The 22,768-nt window shown below is 37.9% G+C and overlaps 1 protein-coding gene across 5 annotated transcripts in view; it reads right to left on the reverse strand.

The window, feature by feature from the left end:
* LOC146323456 (epidermal growth factor receptor substrate 15-like 1) overlaps positions 1 to 22,768 on the reverse strand; it is a 66,306-nt gene extending 43,538 nt beyond the window's left edge. For all 5 annotated transcript variants that reach the window (XM_084722430.1, XM_084722427.1, XM_084722426.1 and 2 more), the window contains exons 1-12: positions 22,684 to 22,768; positions 21,791 to 21,832; positions 19,916 to 20,005; positions 10,098 to 10,145; positions 8,905 to 9,000; positions 8,596 to 8,664; positions 7,707 to 7,832; positions 7,363 to 7,422; positions 5,165 to 5,407; positions 3,503 to 3,660; positions 2,172 to 2,328; positions 913 to 975 (exon numbers count right to left, since the gene is read on the reverse strand). In XM_084722430.1, coding sequence (XP_084578556.1) covers positions 913 to 975; positions 2,172 to 2,328; positions 3,503 to 3,660; positions 5,165 to 5,407; positions 7,363 to 7,422; positions 7,707 to 7,832; positions 8,596 to 8,664; positions 8,905 to 9,000; positions 10,098 to 10,145; positions 19,916 to 20,005; positions 21,791 to 21,832; positions 22,684 to 22,710 — 1,179 coding nt within the window. In that variant the 5' untranslated portion in view covers positions 22,711 to 22,768. The remainder of the gene's footprint in view (positions 1 to 912; positions 976 to 2,171; positions 2,329 to 3,502; positions 3,661 to 5,164; positions 5,408 to 7,362; positions 7,423 to 7,706; positions 7,833 to 8,595; positions 8,665 to 8,904; positions 9,001 to 10,097; positions 10,146 to 19,915; positions 20,006 to 21,790; positions 21,833 to 22,683) is intronic.

The raw sequence follows: 22,768 nt of genomic DNA on the forward strand, positions 1-22,768 counted from the left end.
TCCCAGTTCTCAAGAATGTGCATAAAGCTGCACGATATGGAAAAAAAATCATATTGTGATTATTTTGACTGTGATTGTGTGTGTGATTCATGATTAGTTGTAATGATCATTTTGGGATCACAATTTACTTTTTCACTGGAAAAAACTATAAAAATCATGATGATGTGACATTTGTTGGGGTCTGTACATTTTTCTTACATCTAAAGAGCAAGATTTGTGGGCCACAACATCTTTACAGGACGACAGTACTTCATTATAATACTGTCATTGTCATTTTTCCTTGATCAAAAAACTTCTGCAATTAGTATATTGATGTCATTTCAATAATATTTCAATTAATTGCTTTATTAAACAGGAGTACTGATTATACTTATCAGAGGTACACAGGCTGCTCTTTGATTTTATATAACTGTATTTATACAAGGGCAACAAACAACTGCTTTCATAAAATTGCTGCCACTTAATTGAAAAATATTACTTTCACAAGAATCCTGATCGCTCACTAAAAGCCAAATCTGAATCTTCCCTCAATCAGCAGACAGTTGACAGGGTGAGATAATGCCACTGCACTGTATTAGAATGGAAAGAAAAGTCTTGCAAATGCTTTCTTGTCTGAAAGCATTGATAGGTTGATACACAGGTCCATGTTACCTACCCACAACTTGAACGCTATAGCCTGAGAGAGGAGGAATAGGGGACAGGTAGAAACATCAGCAGTAACATAGTTAGGATGAGAGAGAAGAACAGTGATTTTAATGATTTACCTCTCCTCAAATTAGCCTCTTTCATGTATACATGTTACACTTTTGAGTTCTCTTCCACCAAACAAGCAGATTGGGAAATTGGTACAACTCAAGAAACAGGATGTATGGCAGAGCGAAGGAGAGAAGAGAAGAAGAAGTACTGACTCACCCGTCTCATCTCAGACAGAGCAGCCATCTCTGATCCCACAGGGGTCATGTATCCTGACATGCTCTGCAGCCACAGACAAATGACTTTGTTACCAACCATGATGATTAAAACAAAATGTTCCATGTCCCATCCCATGTCAGAAAGACGCTTTTCAAACCATTTTGAAAAAGTCATCGGGAGTTCTTTTTCAGTTATGTCCAATATTAGTATTATCCCATTCTTTAAAGTGAGGTTAATTAAAGCTACCAACTAAAAGTCATACATCATATCATGGCAACATGGAAAAAGTTCCATTAACATTCTTGGAGCTCTGGATGATTAGAGTGTCTTTAGAAATTTGCATATTGCTGTCTTAACACAGTTTCTTTTTTTTTCATTCAGAAAATCAGCAAATGCAGAATTTTCAGCAGTGATGTGTAGAGGAAAAAGACCACCTCCACTACCATCCTAAAAAATGTAAACACTAACCCTCTGAGAAGAAGAGCAGATGTTCTACTTTATACAAATAATGACAGATACTGAATGATTGTGGTTAGGGTGACCAGCTGAGAATGGGTGAAATTCAGGACAGGGGGGTTGAGGGGTGAGCAAGTCAGAGGGATTGAAATATAGAGAATAATTTAAAGTAACAACAGAATCTAACTCATCTTTTCAGCAGATAAGACTGCCATTAAGCTGTATGAGCTCACAAACACGTTTGAGATATTTTTATCACAAAGTCTTTCTGCAGTCGCCTGTTTTAAAGTGGGTCAAAAAACATCAACAATCAGTTATTTATCATTTCTAATAATATTTAACAAATGAAAACACATCAGGAATGCCCTCTGAATAGTTTCATATATTCAGGGTAAAAACAAAAGCACTTATCTACAAATTCATGTGGACTAATTGTTAATTGGATAAAAGGTTTCTCTCATTTGAAGAGTTTTCTTTGGAGCAACAGCTTGTGTGCATGTTTCTGTAATGTCATTAATTACTCATGACAATTAAGCACAAATTAACCAAAATAACCAACACATTCAGTGCAGCATTTTTCAATATTACGCTGTCAGTGTCTCCTCAGTGTTTCTGGCTTCGAGTCTCAAGTCAAGCGGAGTCTCACAGCACACAGACAGCTCACGTTTTAGCTTGTTCACATGATCTATTCGCCTACTATAAGAGGTCAGGGTTTGGGATTCAGAACTCCTCCTCAAAATTCAGGACTGTCCTGAATTTTTCAGGACGTCTGGTCACCCTAAGTTTGTGTGAGTGCGACCTACTGGTACAGGAGTGCCTCTCTCAGAGGGGGGGATCATGTCAGCAGTCAGGGACTGTGGAGGGTCGATGCCCTTGCTGACTTTCTGCTGGATGAGATGCATGGCGAGGGCGAACTGCTCCCTGGTCAGCTTACCGATCTGCCTCGTGTCTGCCAGAGCCCTGCAGGGACGAGCACGCCGTCAACAGAGACACTCACAGATACTGAGCACACTGCTGAGCACAACATGACTAATGAAAAGAAAAAGAAACTGCTGCATCAGCCAGCCGCTTATTTCAACAAGTGCACAAGAAACCAGCAGCAAAACATAACATCAATCCAGAATACACATAGTTTCTCATGTTCCTCATCCTTTCCCTCCACCCACATACACCCAAGTAAACAAAACAGACAAGCAAGCAAACTAGCAAAAAAGGAAGAAATAACAAAAAAAGAAGTACACTTAGAAATGCACTAAACAACAACAAAAACAAGGGGAAAAAAGCAACAAGGGTGACAGAGTTAATGGTAACAGTAACTCAATAGTTCAGAATTTATGATGTATATATAAAGAGTTCCAGAGTTCTTGAGAGAAAAGTATGTCCCTGATTATTCTCCCTAATGGCAGAAATTGTGATAATTGATCCAGGAAACACTGAAAAGTATTTATGGGCGTGAAATAGAACTTATGGATGAACTTAAACTTTATTTCCTTGATGTTGTCACTTGTAAATGGAAAATGTATTCTTTCAGAGATGTTTAAACATCCCCAGATCTTTTTCCCTAATCTTTAATAGAGATGGGAAGGATGAATGTCTCCAATATTAATGTGTCCTGTTCTTCAAATAATCAAAAACTAATTTTCTTTGATTCATTTTAAGTGTTAAATCAGATCAGGATTTTGATGGATGGAAGAATAGATGCAAGTACTATTGGTAATACCCAGTATCTTTCTACAATCTATCCAATCTAAAAGTGTGTTAAAACACTGAACCATCAACCACTTCCACTTTCAGGTAATCAAGTGTATCATGTTAATTATTTGCTTGTGTCTTATAGATCAATTTTAAGTTTTAAGAACAACTTTTGGGTTGCCAGGTTGTGAAAATCCCATTGATTGATTGGACAGTATGATCATTTACCTCCAGGAAAGAGCTGCAGAGGATCTGGAACACAATCAAGCACGATTTTCAAGCACGGCAACCCAAAATAAGAAAATGATTTATTACAGTTATTATAAAGTTTTAGTATTATCACACAGCCATTATGAAGAAAGTGGTATCATGTCAATAATAATCCTGGGCAAGAAATAAAACACAGCATAATAACTGTCAAACATGAAGCATGAGTCCCTACCATATGTGAGCCAGGACATTCTGAGAAAGTCCAGACTGCATGAAGATGTCTTTCACTTCTTGTCCACTGACAAAACCATCCAGATCTGCATCAGTCTTCAGGAAAATGTCGTCATAGCGACCACGGTCTGACACAGGGACCACCCAGGTCACCGAATGCTGAGACACAGAGAGATGCACATGTTGTAAATTTCTGTCTCTTGTCTCTGTTTGATGCTAATGTTCTACAAAGGAGACCTTTATAGTCAGTATGGATCTTAGACTTTTCAGGAGATTATTTTGCAGGATATTATGCCATCACATCCCAGATTAATAACCCTATTAGAAGTTCTGCCAAGCTCCCACTCTTCATGAAAACATTTATCAGGATCTTTTCAAGAACTGTAAAACATTTTTTACTGTGGAAGACACGAAGACAGGGGGAGTGCTATTGTAAGTTAGAGCTACAGCAATTAATCAGTCATGAATCAATTATCAAATTAACCAACTATTTTGATAATCAATAAACCAGTTTGAGTCATTTATTTAAAAAAGGAATATCCCAATTTTGATTTCAGATTCTTAATGTGAATAGTTTCTGGTTTCTTTACTCCTCTGTCAGTAAACTGCAAAATCTCCCACCATTTTCTGGCATTTTATAGAGTAATCAACAAATTGATTAACCGTGAAAATAATTGACAGATTAATTGATTATGATAATAAGTTTATTTGCAGCCCTACAGTAGATTACAGCTGGCAGCATCTTATTACAGCAGAATGACATTAGTTGAATGAAAATGAATAAAAAACAAACGTACTGGGCATAATTAATAATGCCTTATCAAGGATCAGATTAATAGGTAGATGGATCCATTTGTATCAGTTTACCTTTGTACTGTTAGATCAACCACTGACTCATATCAAATGTTCTCCATTTAATGAATTTATTAATATTCAAATAGAACAGGCAAAAAAGACATTTATACTGCATGCAGTGACCTGCAGGTTTTTACCCAGAACTGCATGGGGTTATCATGAAGTGGGCATGTCTGTAAAGGAGACACTCTTTGGTAACCATAGAACCCATTTTCATTCAGATATCTTGAGATGAGAGAGGCTTATGCCTGATTGCCATGAAAATGGATCATGCTTTACATAACCAGTTCTGAACCACAGAACAGTTACAACAGGCTTTTCTCTCACTAAGTCATTAAAAAACAATAAACACAAGATTTTTTTCTCCAGCAGAAGTTCCTAGTTCTGGATGATTGTGTGTTTAGTGATTAAGGTGTCTATATGCATGTATATATGTTGTAGTCAGGGTTGGGAGGCTTATTTTAAAAATGTATTCCGATACAGTTACAAATTACCTGTTAAAAATATAATCAGTAATCTAATCCAAGTATCACATATTAAAGTCATGTAACTGGATTACCTCAATATAAAATATGGTGAAACTGCTTAGCCTAATATAGTGTTTTTAGGGCTGCAATAATGATTATTTTCATTGATTAATAAATTAGTTGTTTGGTCCATAAAATGTCAGAAAAGTCCAGATTATGTAATTACATGTAATCCATTACTCCCCAAGCCTGGTTGTAGTCTGTATTACCTGTCCGTGTGTATATGTATTGTAGTGTTTATTAGTTGTACATGTGTGTATATGTGCTGTAGTGTGTATTACCTGTCCAGACTTGAGTGTGTGTTTGGGCGACAGGCTGCCGGTGCTGTTGAGGGAGTTCATGCTGCCGTGGGAGGGTGTGGAGCGCAGGGAGTCTTTTGGTGGCGGAGGGCTGGCGGGCAGGCCGGGCACAGAGCCGGCCACTGAGCCCAGACTCTTCTTCCTCTTAGACGGAGGGATGAGGGAAGAAGGGAGGAGTGCAGGGACCGGCTCCTTCTCCAGGGCCCGGTACACCAGGTGCATGGCCTGGTGAAAAACATCCTGCTATTAATACATTCATACTGGCAGCATTTAAAGCTTTCATTAAACTGATTATCTCCCAAATCTGCCACATTTGCCACAAATTCTAATACCGACTAGCGGCCTGTTCTGAGACCAATCTAATTTTTTGTATTTTTGTTTATTGTTTTCTAAATAGTAGCTCTGTATAATGCATATTCAGCAAAAGTAACCTGAGATCAAAATAATGTAATTTAAATATGTTTGAGAGCAAAATAGCTCTTCGCTGGTAACCAAAAAAAGACACACAATCATTTTTAGATAATCAGCTGATGCTTGTGCTTCCAAGGCTGATAAACAAAAACGGTGTGCTGGGGTTGGGCTAAAGGATGATGCCACATCATCCATCTTGATGGCTTACAGTCATTGTCCACTGAGCCCTCTAACATTGTAAAGCCTTCTGTATTTGAGGTAGTGTGTCCCCTCAGAATTGTTGTACAGTTGTTGTCTAAGTTCTGTTTTCAACAGGTAGAAGAGAAAACAAAAAGAAGCTGTTGCTGCTGTCCATTGCACTACGTTTCCATGGTGTTAATTATTTTCTTTTTAAACCCAACTAAGTTACAGACATGTGGTGGACCTGGCAATGACATCATCATCAAGTGGGATGATTCTCTTTGGGTATCATCATATGCCACTTTTGTAGACATCTCCCAACCCTACTGTGTACAGACACATCTTTGAGCAGCTTTGTCAGTGTGGCTATTGCAGAATGATGTTGGCAGTAGGGATGTGTGTGATTAGTCGACTGTATGATTAAATGTTGCCACCCTTGCTATTCAGCACCACAAATGCTAGTCAGTTAAACCATTTATCAATATTTTATTCATATACAATGACAATTAACTGTTGCCTCAAAGCTGTTACACAACTGCCTGCCTCTGACCGGGGCTGCAACACAGAGCAGCCCCTCTCATGTGGTGCAAATGCTTTGACAACCCAGATGTTGTTATCAGCAAAGTGGGACAGATGACAGCTCATAAAATCAGCTTGGCTTGGCAGTGTTTTAATCTAGAAAATGAAAATAATGTTGAATGCAGACTGTGCCAGAATAAACTGGCATATAACCACTCAGCTAGAGCAATGTGTAACTACAGTCAGCACAGACACGGACATTAACCTACAAGCAGAGCAGCTGCTGCTGCTAACATGTCTAATGTTAGCCACACAGTTAATGGCAGCTAATCTCAGATGCTGGTAAACATTGTTTACCCACAGACAATAGGATCCTATTCATCCTGAAAAGTTGAAGCATTTAATGAGCTGTTATCATGTGTTGTAATGTGCAATGTTCGTATTGCACAGTGCGAAGTGACACACATTTCAGCAGCATTTAAAATACAATGTGGCTATTATAGAACAAGATAAACGGCTTCAGATGACTTGTAATACAAGCAGTATCTTTCCTGACAATGTTTAACACGATCAAATAAAAACTGTGCTCAATTTGAACTGCATTCTGAGTGTTTTCGCACTGTTAGACTGGTTTACTATTCTAAATTAAAATTTGCATTCAAAAGATTAATTTCCAAAGAACATCCCTAGTCAGGCAGATCTGCAGCAGATTTCAGATTTTAGCAGGAACCCAGTGTATTTTTCTAAAAGATGTTATGGCTTAGATAACAATGTGTGTTAGACTGTAATGTGCATGGAATCATGGAATTATATGTTACTTTTGTTGCTTCTGCTAACTAAATACTGGCATCAGCCACCTAAAGACCCATGTCGGTCATCCAGTATTGTTAATGAGAGAGGTCAATGAGTTCAGAGTACACCAGTGACCTCCACAGTCATCAGTCCTTAATCCAATGGAGGACCATTTAGGATGTGGTGGAGCTGCAGATATATATTTAATTTTCCACAGTTATGTCAGGCAACAGAGAATCAAAACTACATACAATAACAGTGAAGAAGTTAACACTCACCACTGCAAATTCATCTTTGTCCAGATGGCCATCTTTATCTATGTCACTCAGGTCCCAAACCTAACAGCAGGAAAAACACATGATGAGTTAATTCAAGGAGTAACTACACTTTTACAGATTCTATTTCATAAATCCACTCAGGAAGAAAGTATGTTCTGTGACAACTGCTTAATATTTAACCTGTTAACAATAGATCTACCAGCCACCCTGACGTTCATGCTACTTGATATTTGTGGGAAAACACATGTAGGTTGTGGCTCGAGTACTTTCATCTTCAATCACAGAACCTACAAGTCTAATTTAATTAAGACTGAATATGAGAAATCAAAATTTGAAGTCGATACCTTCCCAAGGACATCCAGAGGTAGCTTGGAGTTGATTAGGACTGGTTTGACCTTCTCTCCTGACAGCAGGCCGTTGACCGGAGCCAAACTTTCAAAAATGCCATCAAACTTACTTTTCTCCTCGGGCTGCACAGGAAAACATACACTGATTATCTGAACAGCCTCATCTGGAAATCTGAATGGTTTAATTGGCTTTTCTCTAAGCTCATGTTGATTCACAAACACAATGCTTTGCTACACAAAAAGGCTACAGCCCAAATTATGCTGGATTTTTGAGGCAGATGCCAATATCAATATTATGTTAAATATTTGATGTAGTGAGCAGGACATTGTACAAATACAGTTGTCAGTGCTGTCCGCTGGGAATGGAAATGCCAGAAATGTTAAATTATCTCAACAAAAGATAAGCAGTAGTAAAACTTTTTCAAAACTTAAGAGTTCAACAATCTATTGTGATAAGCTGTCTGGAAATGTTTAGTTTTCTCTCCCTTTTCGTACGGTGTTAATCTAAAAAGAGAGTAATTTATTTTGAAAGCAATGCAATTATATTTCTAATCAGTTTCAAGCACCTAATCCAATTATCCAAGCATCTTTCAAACCTTGAAAATACTACATTAAAATTCAAGCATTTTCAAGAATTTCCAGCCCTCGTAAGAACTCTGCATATCTGATTAAATAATGGATGTTTATGATTGATCTTATCTGGAAATATCCAGTCAGTATTTGTTAAAATGGTCTTTGGGACATTGAGACATTGAATTTATTCTCCTTTTTCTTTCTGGGTAGATGACAAATACTTCTATAATGGCTGCTTCATTCTACTGTGTGTGTGTGTGTGTGTGTGTGTGTGTGTGTGTGTGTGTGAGTGTGTGTGTGTGATTGAACACACCCTGACAGCCCAGTGTAATTCTCCGGAGGCAGAAGCTGTGCTGCTTAGAGACGGACTGCTGGTGTCCTTCTGAAATCAGACAAAGATAGCTGTCAGAAACATCACACATCTTCTCTCATACTGAGCTTCTGAAAAAAGATTTGATAACATGAACATGAAAATGACAGAAATGTTTTATTTCCAGAATGAATGCATATCTGCAACTTGGATATTAAAATCATAAATGCCATTATTCTGAAAAAAGCTGTTGCAGTTTGTTTTATACGAAGAAGATGTGGATTTGAGCTTTAATGATGAGGTCATACTCACAAACTTAGGGGGAGGGACTGTGAGGTTGAGGCTGGACAGACTGACTTCCTGTCCGCTCTGAGCGCAGGCCACCAGCCGCAGAGCTACGTAAAACCCCTGAGAGAGAAAGCAGAGTCTTACTCAGCAAGTCTGTCTCAATCTCAATCCTCCTGAGATAACACTGAGGCAGCCCCACCCAAGGACATACAATTCTTGTCATACATAATTAGGGCTGCAAACAATAACCTGATTCATCATTTGTTCAATAAAAATGTCAAAACATTGTGGAAAATGCGTATCACAATTTCCTAGAGCCCAAAGTGGCATCTTCATAACCACTTATTTTGTCCAACTAACAGTCCAACACCCAAAGACTCTTCATTTACTGCCATAAATGATCAAGAAAAGCAGCAAATCCTCACATTTAAGATGTTGGAACCAGCAAATATGTCATTTTAGCTTGAAAAAATGACTGGGCCCATTAATTGATTATCAAAATACTATGCGACTAATTGTCTTTCGATCAACTAACTGATTCATTGACAAATTGTGTAAAAGTAGTTGACAACTATTTTTTTTTTTTGATTGACTGAATCAAAAAACATCAATGATAACCAGGGGGTGTACAAGTTACAGATGCTCCCTTTCAAGAATAGAAAAAAATATAGCATAGAGCAATTATAAGAACACCTAAAGCAGGTGTGTAAAAAAATGTAAGAATTATGTACACAAATGTAAATCATGGTATAAAAAACATATTTTTATTTATCAGGCTAAACATAAATAGAGATATAAGCTATATGCACTGCAAACAATAGAGAGTTACTCCACAAGTTGAATTATTGCACATAGAGTTTTTGCACTGTCCAGTTCTTGCACAGGATTATTGTACTCAGTTGTTGCAGCTCTATACATATTATCATTAGTATTTATTATTATCATCATTAGCTGATTTTAAGACATTATTACAACTGGGATCATCTTGTAGAGATCTGGTTTCACTGTGACATTAGCTGTCATCAAGTATTTTTTCTTTTGGGTCAAAACCACTGTAAAAGCATCCACTGTGATTTTCACTTTTCTATGTGAGATACATTCAGCACATCAAAGCAGTGAATGAGATGTGATCTGTTCCCTACCTTTATGTCTGTTTGTTATTTAAAGAGGTTTAATAAAGGTCAAGAAAAAATTGAATACAAATATCTGCTACTTACTTGTTTGTCCAGATAGCCTTTGCCATCCGGATCAGCCAAATCCCAGATCTGAAACACAAGACACAAATGCACAGAATTAAAGACACAGTGAAAAAAATCATGTCCCAAGTTCTAACCTTGTGCCCTTATGTACACTTATATCTTATAACATGCTAAATATGTCAAAATATGTCATTGCATTTGGCCATTTATTATTAAAATGCTGGAGGTGTGTATTTGGATTTCTGCTGGCAAACCTGTGAGAACAAATAATGTAGTCAAGGTCTAATTTGTTCATTGAACAAATTCTTTGCTTATATTATACTTGGGATACCTGCGTAAATGATCCACCCGTGCGTATGAGTGTACATGCATGAGACTTGTAAAGTAACATAATTAACACCCCAATAATACCATATCAGGCTGCGCTTCCTGCTCCATATGTCAGGAAGTGTTCATTCATGAAAATGACATCGAAGAGTAAAAAGAGGAACTTTATAAAACTGCATCCTTAAATTATCGATGATAGGCTTTTTGTGCTAATTTACAAGCATATTATTTTTATTTTATTTTTTTATTAGATTTCAAATACAGTCACATTAGTGAAAAACGTGTGTTTGGATAACAGCAGGCTGACTGCGCATGACTCCTAAGACAGATCTGGATCTTGCAAAATTTGTTATATGAAAAAATTGGTAAAGAAGACAAGTTCTCCTCAATCACTCATATACACCGCTTAAGAACAAATCTGTTCATACCAGAGGCCCAGGGTTCCTCCATCTTTTCCTAAGTCAAATTCAAGCACTTCTCCAGGTGCATTTGCATGCATTTCTAGCACCTTACATTGGTGGTAAATTACATATTTCTAAACATACTAGAGATGCACCGATCCACTTTCTTTCAGTTCCAATGCGATTCCAATATCTGCTTTCCTGTGTTCTTTTGTTTTTCGAGAATGAAATACCTCCAGAATAAGGACATGATGAGGACTGTTACTACATCACTCAGTTGCAGACTGTCTGCTCCACCTTTAACTCTTGGAAACAAAAACATATGGGGACAACTGAATATCTTTGTAGAACAGGTTAATTACTAATTAATAAATGAAACTGTGATGCAGAATTTTGGCTATGGAATTAAAATTGCATTGTTACATATTCTGAGTATAATTAATAAGAACTACAGTGTAATCTGGATTGGTATGTGGATCGGTGATAAATTAATTACTCCATATTGGATCAGATCTCCCAGCTCTAATACATTCTGTATACTCAAGCTGATTACCTCGCTAATTTCTCACATTAAATCTGATGTTATTGTGCTATAAACAACAAAAAAAAGACTCTGTTTCGTGATAACATTCTACAAAAGGGTGACAAACTAATCAATTCATTGTAAGCATCATCTGGCTTTGCCAAATAAAAATACCACAGCTCAGTTAGAAGGCAATGTATCATGAGAATAACACAATTTCAATTTAAAGCACTTTATCCAAAATTCGAGCACTTTTCAAGCCTTGAAAGCAGCACATTAAAATTCAAGTGCTTTCAAGAAATTCTAGCATCCATGGCAACCATGAGAAAACAGTGATTGAATTCACATCCTTCCAGCAAAAAACAGAAACACTACACATTATATACTGATAGCATCATCCCAGGAGGTCTGATGATTCTAGCTCTGCAAAGCACTTCTGAAAAGGACATATTATGACCAAAAATGAAACTGATGACACGTGGCAAATGCCTTTAAGTATGAGCCAATGTGGTTTTTCCCTTCAGTGCATTCTCTGCAGGCAGCTTTGAACAGCCAAAAGCACATAACAGCAGCAGAGAGCAGGTGGGCCTCTTCAACAAACACTCTAGAAAAAAGTCCCCCAAATACACTAATACTGTCATACTCCCAGAACAGGAGCATCACTTACCAGTGTGTGCTTGTGTATGTGTGTGTGGGTGTGTGATAGCAAAATGTCATTCTGCTGGCTTGGCTAATGGAGCTACTTAGTTTCAACCTTTTCCTGTATGTCTGCATGTATTATTTGAAGGTTTCCTTCAGAGAAAAGATGGATTAATGAGAGTTTCAGCAATGTCTGTTTTTAACAAGTATGTTTTACAAGTTGGGCTGCAAGTAATAATTATTTTGAAAATCGATTCATCTGTTTATTATTTCCTCAATTAATCAATGAGTTGTTTGATCCATCAACTGCTGAAAATTGTTGATCAGTGTTTCCCAAAGTTCAAGGTGACGTCCTCAGATGTCTTTGGGTTTTTTGTATATGTTTTTGGGGCTTTTTTATGCCTTTATTCATATAGGATGCCTATGTGAGGACAGACAAGGGGGAGAGAGAGTGGGGGGAATGACGTGCAGCAAAGGGCTGCATGCAGGAGTTGAACCCACACCCAGTGGAGAGGACTCACAGCCTCAGTACATCGGGCGAACGCTCTACCAACTGAGCTACCAGCCCACCCAAATATCTTCTTCCACAACCCAAAAATATTCAGTTTACTGTCAGAGAAGACCTAAGAAACCAGAAAAGTCACATTTGAGAAACGCAGTGAAATCAGAGAATCAATTAATCAATTCATCATTGCAGCTCTATTTAGTGTCTGTAATGATCATCAATTTGTCTTTAAATTATTTACAGATATGGCAGAAAATACAAAGGTAAAATGTGGAGCTGCAGTGAGTAATCGATTATGAATTGAATATTGACTTAATCACAAAACTATTTTGATAATTGATTAATCGGTTTGAATTTTTTAAGGAAAAAAGGAAAGGAAAAAATAATTTCAGCTTCCTAAATGCGAATGTTTTCAGGTTTCTTTATTCCTTCCTCTAACAGCAAGACATTTTAGGTGCCATCTTGGACTTTGGGAAACACTGATCAACATTTTTCACCATTTTGCAACATTTTTAGACCAACAACCAGTGGCAGCTGGTCAATAGAGGGCACTAGGGCGCCGCCCCACCTCTCCCCACATCTTAAAACTTCAGTGAAGAAGACTTAATTACTTGAAACTGTATAGTGTATATTTCTTTGAATGAGCAGCAATAATGTTGTGTAGTTAATGAGTAAAATGTATAATCTGCACTAAAATGTGCTGTTAAAAACGTTTTACAATGTCCAAAGTTAAGGATAGGTCACGTGTTTCCGGCTTGAAGTCCAATTTTTTGGCCCATTTACTCTCGCTATAAGTTGTACATGTGCAGTTGGATCCTCTCAATACAAGAGATAGGAATTTGGTGGGGCGCACAGAACCTGCACCCTCATCATTCATCTGAATGCTGCTGGTTTACACATCGTCAACCTCTGGGTGGCAGCAGAGAGCAACTGGCTCGATCTACATCTGATTATAAATACAGTAAAAGTAAAAGTATGTAAACATTTTCAGCTGTTATCAGTATGAAAAGTAAAAGTAACCACTATGCCGTAAAATGCAGCCTGTCAATGACTAGTAACTATACCTGTCAGGTAAATGTAGTGGAGTAAAAAAGTTAAGTAGAACTATAAAGAAATATAATATGGATGTAATTTGAAATTAGACTTAGGTAAAGTACTTGAGTAAATGTACTTAGTTACATTCTCCCACTGGACATGTAAGAAGCTGAATGTGTGGTTTTGGTCTTTTACAAACTTTTAAATAGTTGCTGTTTTGTGCAGAAAAATGGGTGACACACCTTAAAGTAGGTACTTTATACAAACCTGTCAAAGACATTTAACCACAGAGTCTCTCAGCAATGTAAATCTTTCAGGGAGAATTAACATGCAAAAGTATGTTTTAAGCCACAAGATGGCAATTTTTAATTAATTTATTTATTTATTCTTAAACCTTGTTATTTTCTAATAGGTTTTAGTGTGATTATAATTTTCTTTCATTGTCTGAAGGTTTGTGGTATCAGATTTCTTTCATACCTATTGAGTATTTTACTTACTTTAGTCTTTCAGCATAAATTGTAAAATAAACTATAATTATTATAAAAGATTTGCACAAATTAAAGTACCTTAACTTACCTTAACTAAGTAAGTTCCATTAGGTTATTAAACATGTTCATTTAGTCCTGCAAGTACAAATAAAGGACCTTTTCGTACATTAAAATACACTGGTGAGATACCTTAAGATGTTTGCCTGATTTTTGCTACATCCCCTGTTGTGGAATTTGCCTCACTTGCCTCGCTAGCTCTTAGATTGTTCCCTGAGTCTCTCTTTATATGGGTAACAATGCAGTCGTGAAGGGTCCAGTCATAGGTCATCTAACCTGAACAGGCACACTAGTAGTTGGTCACTCTGCACAACTACAGTCCACAGCTGCACAAGTAGGAGAGTAGTGCATCCCCCAGATACTTTCTCTTGAGATCCCAAGGTTATGGCTTATTGGGCAGACAGTCTCCACACTCTCTAGCAAGGCACAATATATGAGTGAGGCTGACAGATACAGTGATTTAGAGCAAAGAGGTATGCATAGCTTCTTGTTTTTCACTTATGCCCAATAGAATTTGTGTACACATAGATAGACACATCAGGCCCATACAAGGTAGCGTGCCAAATTCCAGGGAATGTCAGGGGACAGTTAAATACCTTCACTCGAGAAGTAGCCTTCAGAATTGGGTTGGCAGTCACAATATTCTCAGTGTATTGCTAATCTGAATTCTCCTCGATCGAGCTTCATTAAATACTCCTGTGTAAGTCATCTGGGACTCCCGAACTCTTCTTCAGTGTCTGAGTGAACCATTCTTCAGAATTTCCACTACATCCCCCACTGGAGAAAAATTCACCAGCCACCACGGCCAACAACTAATGGCAGATTGATCAATGAAATGAAAATAATCATTACGGGAAAAACATGAAAAATAGGTCCGAACATGCGGAGCACGAGGACATACATCAACTGACAAGATCGTAACAGGAATAATCAATCGAGAAAATGATTGACAGATTAAGTGATAATGAAAATAATTGTTAGTTACAGCCCTAGTCAGCAAATATTGTTTAAAGGCACTGACAGACAATGCTCAGGCACTCTCACATTTACACTTGTTCAACAAAGCAGGAAGACAGCAGGAAGAAATAATAAGCATCAATGCAAGTGACTCTTGTCTGAAAGCTTTCCTGTTTAGTGTGTGACTGCTGCTGGTGATGTACAACACTGTGTGTATCTCCACAGTAGCACAGAGGTAATGTGATACACTTTGATGACTGCAGAGGCAGAAACAGATATTTATGGAAGCAGTAATGTTCACTAAGAGGAAGAAATGAAAAAAAAGACAGGAAAACTGAAACTCAACCATGGAGAAAACTGTTTTAATGAGTGATTAACTGTTTAACTTTTGGGAGAATTTTATTTTTGGAGGTTTTGCACTGTTAGTCATACAAAACAAGACATCTGATGATGTCATACTGGCTCTTGGATAATGTGATTGGCATTTTACATTGTTTTCTGCTGTTTTAATCATGGGTTGCAGACCTACAATACCGATTTCAAAACTATTACACAGAGGCTTAGCAAAGAATTCATCAGATATCATGTATGTATGCATAACAGCAAATGTTTGATATGTGTAATATCAGTGGTGTTTGTCTGTTTGCCAGCAGGATTATGGAAAAACTTTTGGCCTGATTTTCATGAAACTTGCTGGAAGAGTTGAGCATGGGCCAAGGAAGGACCCAATAAAAATTGGAGTGGCTCCAAATCACAAGGTGGATGCACAACTTACTCTTCTCTTTCACTAATGCTGTGAGACAGGGCATTTGGTCTGTCTAGTTTCATTACATTTAAATTTAAAACATAATATTGTGATGAATTGATATTTTCTTACACCTCTAAACACCAATATAAATCCTAAAGTGATTTAAATGTGTCATGCTTTGATAATATTGCATCATATGGACATATTTCTATCATAACTATGTACAGCAGCAACACACACGGTGAGAATCAAAGGACGGCTGCTGCTGGATGCACTGCAGAGGCGTTAGTTTCAAACAGGAATGACACCATTAGCGTAGAGGGGGTTTGATGACACTGACCTTCAAAGAGCAGAGGAGCTGCATCACACAATAAAGGTTTCACACTTCATCATCCTGTAAGTAAACTGATGGTGGGACGTGTGGATCCGATTTAGCAGTGGTGACGGTGAGTGATCACAGTCACCTTCAGGTACAGCTGAGTTTTGTTAGTCAGTTCAATATGGACCAGCTACACTCAGCTGACTACAATAAGCACCGCAGCTCCATTAACATCTATTGGTGCACTGATATGAAACTTGAAGCCAAATCTGGCCCCAGATAGGGTGCTGGGTGGCCCTTCAATCTTTTTCTATTTCACAATGAAAATAAATAGTTTTTTGCTTGTATATACATTAGTAAATGTTTAATAATGTTCCCTGGGTGTTACTGGGAAAGTTGCATATCAGCCTTCACACAGTTTAAGAGCTTAAATACACTGTTGGTCCTGTCCCTGGCAGGAGAACTTTATAAATCTAATATTTGAGTGACGGAGGAGGTTCAAAGCTATATTTAATGTTATTAGAGCCAGACAAATAGATCGGTCAGCCAATATTATCAGCCCAATATTGCCCTAACACAGCTATATTGGTCTGCATCTCTGTATACGATTTATGTCTGAGTGTCCGATTTATTCATTTATTTATTTTCAGAAAATAAAGCAGATTCCTCTAATTATATTTATTTTTAGAAGCAGCATTTTTACCATATTTGATCCATTTTCTTTGTTCAAGTTCTCTTCATGTTTTTATTTATAGTTGTTCAAACTTATTAAAAGTACCAGTGAAAATTTGCTGTTTTAGTGCACAGATGTCACTCTGGACTCCATTTATGATTAAAGAATATCAGTCAATATATCAATTTCAGAATTTTTTTACACCCTAATATTACCATCTGCCCCAAAAATCCAGCATGAGTAGGACTAGGAGGTTATATAATGTTTGAAATGTGACCTATTGTCATTGTTACCTCAATCTGCTGCTCTGGCTTCAACACTGATCAGCTACAGCAACCTCAAAGGGTCAAAAGTCAAAACATAGCCACTAACTGGAAGAGACACTGCATACCAGGTGAGGGCAGCACATATATCTATATTTTATATTCTATTTATTGTTCACGACTTGATGAGAAGGATCAGCTAAATCTAACACTTTACTTCGAATAGTAGACTTTTTATTTATTATATTGTACATTTTATTTTCAATTTTACATGCAGTCAAGTCCAGGGTTTTGAAAGGACAGTTTAAGTTCAATTTCAAATGTGCATGATGTTAATTAAAATGCTCACATTGTGCTGTGTGTAGTTCTCAGGGGCTCTATTCCATTATAGCTTAACATCTTATTTTATTTATTAGCAGCAACCGTCTGCTTCAAAAAGTACTTTATTTACTACTACTATTGTTTAACTTATAGTAATGAGCTACTGAAATGCAACTCAAAAACTGACTGACATGTAATGCGCATTATCACTGAAAATTTGAATAGTCTCTCAAAGAGCATGTTTCAACTTTTTCCTATTTCAAGCTGACAAAATCACAATATGCAAGAATCACAATGCAAATCAAATTGGCAAAGTAAAATACCATGTTGGGCAAATAAATCTAGGAACCCACTTGCCCAACCAGGCAAGTGGTGTGAAACAATTACATTATTTTGATTATCAATCAATCAATCATTAACTTATTTTTCTTACAAAGGGGAAGAAAATACTGTTTGCAACCTTGCAAATTTTACACATTTCTTCTTCTTTCTTCTTTTATCATCTTATTAAAATGAAGATCTTTGGGTTTTAGACTAACAAAACAAGACATTTAAAGGTGTCACCTTTGACCAAAAACCTGGGATGGACTTTTTTCACGATTTTCTGATATTGTATAGATACTGCAACACTAGATTACATATAACAATCAACTTTAGTCTTTGTTTTTATTTAATACCTGCTAATAAAACAATCTGTACAAAGACAAGAAAAAACTGACTTTGCGAAAGCAGACTTCTGACCAAAGTGAAAGACCAGAAAAGTGAAAAAAACACATTCATGTTGAACTCTGATAACTGGCCTAATATGCTGTGTAGGTCTGTCCAGAGCAGGTAATACAACTGAAACAGCACAGTAGATCCCTCAGTTTACAAGCATGTGCACACCAGACTGGAATGCAAAACAAGGAGAGAGCATGAGGACACATTCAGACAGCACCTTCCTCCAGTTCAATCCAAGGTCTACTGCTGCGTAAGTTTTCACAGTTTAAGGACAAAGTGAAGCTGAATGACTAAAGCTGCATATCAACATGTCAAGTGACACAACAAACACAACAGCATTGGCGGAAGAGAGGAGGCGAGCTGCTGCTTCTACCTGCCAACACACTCTGGAAACACGCCTGAAGGTCTGCTCTGATTATTCACACAGATAAGTCAACATAAACACTCAAATCTGAGTAATCACACACAACACGACTCAAAGTATCAATCAGCAAACAAAAATGGTTATTATGGAATAGCAGGGTGTCCTGGAACATGCACTGACAAAAATGTGCAGGCTCTCTTTATTGTTATATTTAAATATGAAATGTTACAGCCTGTGGATCAGTGTGATTTCTCATAACTGAAAACAAGACTAAAACATTCTTAACAAAATGAATTCAAGGCTTTTTAATAGTAAAGGTCAACGTTACCATCACGATGAACCACGATATTGTTGTATTTCTATTCTGTGTTTCAGAAATAAAGCCAAAAATTGAATTAAAAAATAAATACAATCAAAAGATAATTACTTTTTTATACCTTAACTAAAACATGCTTTCACTGGGAAGTAAACACTGTGATTAAATAAGTTGTTTTTCCTTTAGTAAATCAGGTGCAAGAAGCTATGTGGGGGCGGGTTTTATGTAAATCACAATGTTATCATGGTGGAAGACTCAACGGTCGATGACTGTCAGGCAACTTGACGGGTGATGGCATCAGCCATCGGCCCAAAACTAGTTCAATGTCACATATACAATTACCATGAGTACAAGGTACAGTGAAATTCAGTCTCTGCATTTAACCCATCCTAGAACTAGGAGCAGCAGTGGGCCAACTCCAGTTCTAACCCAGCATCTTGGTCAGGGGTACTGACTACAGAACTGTGAATTGTGTGTCAAGTGACAAAGCAGCGGTCAGTAAGTATTAATGACTCCCAGACAGACTGCATGCACACAGCAGTGCCTCCAGTGTGCTCTGTCAGCTCAGCTGGCTGCTGCTCAAGGCCTGACAATATCGGTTAAATCTCGAAACTTAGAATCTTTTACTATATTGTGCAGCCGGACACCAGGCTAAAAACTACTTTTTTGTTAAAATATGAAGGAAAAAAGAGGGAGAGAATGAGAGGAAAAAAGCAACAGACTTTCTGTCTGAGCAGAAATCTCTTTTGTATTACTTCCCAGACATCGCAATATGCTCTCCTGACAGTGATTGGTGGCAGGCTCAGTAAATCTCCCCCTCAGTCTTTTGTCCTAGAAGCTCAGAGGAGCTTTTGTTTCAGGTGGCAAAGAGAAACAATGAAGACTGGTTCTTGTTTTTGTCTTTTAACTTGGTATCAAGAATCACGAGTACTGGTGCTGATTACTACATTTCGTATAGTGCAGATAACTGGCACTTATTGGTGTTGTCACTTTTTACACTGTCACTTTGGACAGTTTTCAACAGTGCTGCCAGCAGACACAGGCTGACATAAGCACAGACCAGAAGCCTTCAGCCAAGTGCTATATGAAAAATACACACCTCTCCAGCTGTGTGTGAAGTCACACTTACACCATCAGCCACTACACACAAAACAAACCATGCAACATTGTCACTACTTACCTTTCCCAATGTAATGTCAGGGAGTCCAGACTTTTTTAAGAACAAAGCAGCTTCTGTTGGTCCTACTCTCCCTGTATTCCCAGGATCCACCTTGGAGCACACACACAGGTCACAGTCTGAGTGTGTTGTGGCATGTTAACATTTTAAAGGGAAGATCCAGCAACTTTCATGTGGCTGTCAAGTCAGTGTTTATGCTAAATTTAGTCAATTGAAGCAATAAATTGTGACCAAGGAAGCTGAGTTCTCCTGCCCCATGCTGACAGTGTCTACATGTACTACAATGCTTTGCTTGCAAGTTCTGAAGCCCATGTTGCTGTGTATCACCATCCTAGCCAATAGCCATTACTCTATAGGCCAGAGAATGGTGCTACGTGACAAAAATACTCATCTAGCATACCTGCTGGCTATTCAGGGACTAGAAATTCAAGCTGAAATGGTAGAGTCTAGAAGGGATCCCCAAACCCACAAAACATCTTGCAAGAGTGATCATTTTAACCCAAACCATGATCTTCACCTAACCTTAAGGCCGGAGATATACTTGGAGCACTGGTTGTGTACGTCCTCAGAAATCAATGCAAATATCTCCAGCCTAACCAGGTGTTTTCTGTCCCTTAAACATACCCACATCTTAACCACAGCATGGTCGCATTACAAGATACAATTAGGTTGTACATCATGCATAATGAAGAAACAACATGTGCAGATCTCACTAGAATTTCACAGCTCTCGGGTTCCCTTCCAGACATGATCCTGAAACAGCTAAAAAAATAAACAGTAGCTTAAGTGTATACTATATTATACAGAACATGTTTGTTGCTTAACTTTGCCATCAGACTGCATTTTCCAACGGGGAAATGAAGCCACCGTCTCTGCTCTCTTTAAACCCACCACACTCCATGAACAGAAACATGGAAACATCTTTTTCCCCTCACAGGACACGGGGGTTGTAGGAGTTTGTGTTTGTTAGTTAGTTTGTGTTACTATTTGACTTCAGTGTGACTTCAGTGTTTTAACACATTTGTTCAGGTCTGAACAAATGTTAGTTGCTTCAGATTGAGGCAGGATAGACCAGCAGCTCTGTGTGTCCTGCGAGGGAAAATAACTGTTTTTTGTTTTCTGGTAGAGGTTTATGGCTGTGAAGTGAGCACAGATGGAGGCTTCAGTTCGTCATTGTAAAAGGCTTTCTAACAGCAAAGTAAGTGGAGAAAATGTTCTAAATGCAGCATACACTTAAACCAATATTGATTTTGGCAGCAGGTTAAATCACTGTGTTAAAGGAGTGATATGACGTTGAGTTGCTTAGACTCAGAGAGCAGCTGCAGCAGTGGGAAAAGAGAAGTTTTGTTGCACCCACATAGCAACTGACATGGATTTTTTTTATGTTTGGTTTGTTGAAATAATTGCAAAATTTTCATAATAAATCTCTGAGCACAAACACACCCAATTCAAACCAAATATAGGAAAGTGTACAAAAACCTATGACAATATTTGGAATTTGGATTAAATCTGACTTTAATACTCTATGTGCTTACTATCATGTACATAAGACCATAAACTGCATGGTTGGATGACTATAGTGGATTTGGGTTTACAGAGGTTTTAACACCATGACATCAATGTGGCATCATTGGATGCAGGAAGAACAACAGATTTTGCAAAAGGAGAACTCAGCTTTCTCTGTCAATATAGCAGCACTGAGGGAATTATTGCTTCAACTGACTACATTTACCATAAACACTAACTGGACATCCATATAAAAAGTTCAGAGTTTTCCCTTTAATTTTCTTTCATAATGAACTCTCTCTCAAACTAATATAATATTGAGGATACAGTTACAGTCAGTTAATAGCGAAATATTTTGGCTAATCATCTTACCTGTCTGTACAAGTTCTCATATACAGGGTTCCCACTTGACAACTGTGGCAGACAGAGAACATTATTGCACATGTAAGCAGTGTAATAACAAGCCTCTGTTAATTCAACCAGCTGAAATAAGCCCTGTGTGACCTGTAACTGTTTCAAAGTATGTAGCTAGCTATGCTTAGAATAATGATGCTCATTCAAATACTCGTTTAAAGCTAATTTCGCCCCGCTGCTCACAGTCAACAAAACACAGATATCATTTACCAGCTGCACTGGCAGCAGGCGAGACACGGTGCTTCTCATCAGCCTTTAACGTTGACTTGACCAGCAGTGAACGATAACACCACGAGTGTAACTATTATAAGACCAAGGCTAGTGATCCAACTCACATCAGCATCATTAATGAAAGCTTAGCCCAGGTTAGCTGAGGTTAGCCTGCTGCCTAGCATGCTATCTCCATCCTCTCACAGTAACTACTTGGCATCCAGGCTAGGCTAGCTTACGTCTGCTAGCATCAGGACTGAACGTTAACCTAGTTTCTTGTGCTTTCATACACATGTGTGCACAGAGCAGCTTGTCCACAGCTCTGTTTACAGTCTCCATGGTACTTATTATCTTTACATTAGTAATTAATAAGTTAACAGTATGTTATATCGTAGGTAAATAGCTACACGGCTAGCACACGAGCTAATAACAGCTGAGGCTAACCAGCCCGCTACCTAACGGTACTGCAGCAGGCCTTATTCCACTAGCTGCCTGCCTTATTTCTGACTGCATTTCAAAGAAAGCTCGTGTTTTGTTCAAAGTAAAATTTAAATACATTGTCATGAATGAGGCATACTGTGTGCTAATAATTATCTGAGCCTTAAGTTGAAGTGTAGAGTCGTAAATCGCTGCATCTTTACCTGGGTGAGAGATGTGAGAGCTGCCATCTTCCCTGTTGCTGCGGGAACGCACCCACCCTCCCTGTCTCTCCAAGGCAACACTCCC

The sequence above is a fragment of the Lutjanus erythropterus genome, chromosome 7 (genome assembly GCF_056507025.1).
Source record: "Lutjanus erythropterus isolate fLutEry1 chromosome 7, fLutEry1.hap2, whole genome shotgun sequence".
NCBI classification, from domain to species: domain Eukaryota; kingdom Metazoa; phylum Chordata; class Actinopteri; order Lutjaniformes; family Lutjanidae; genus Lutjanus; species Lutjanus erythropterus.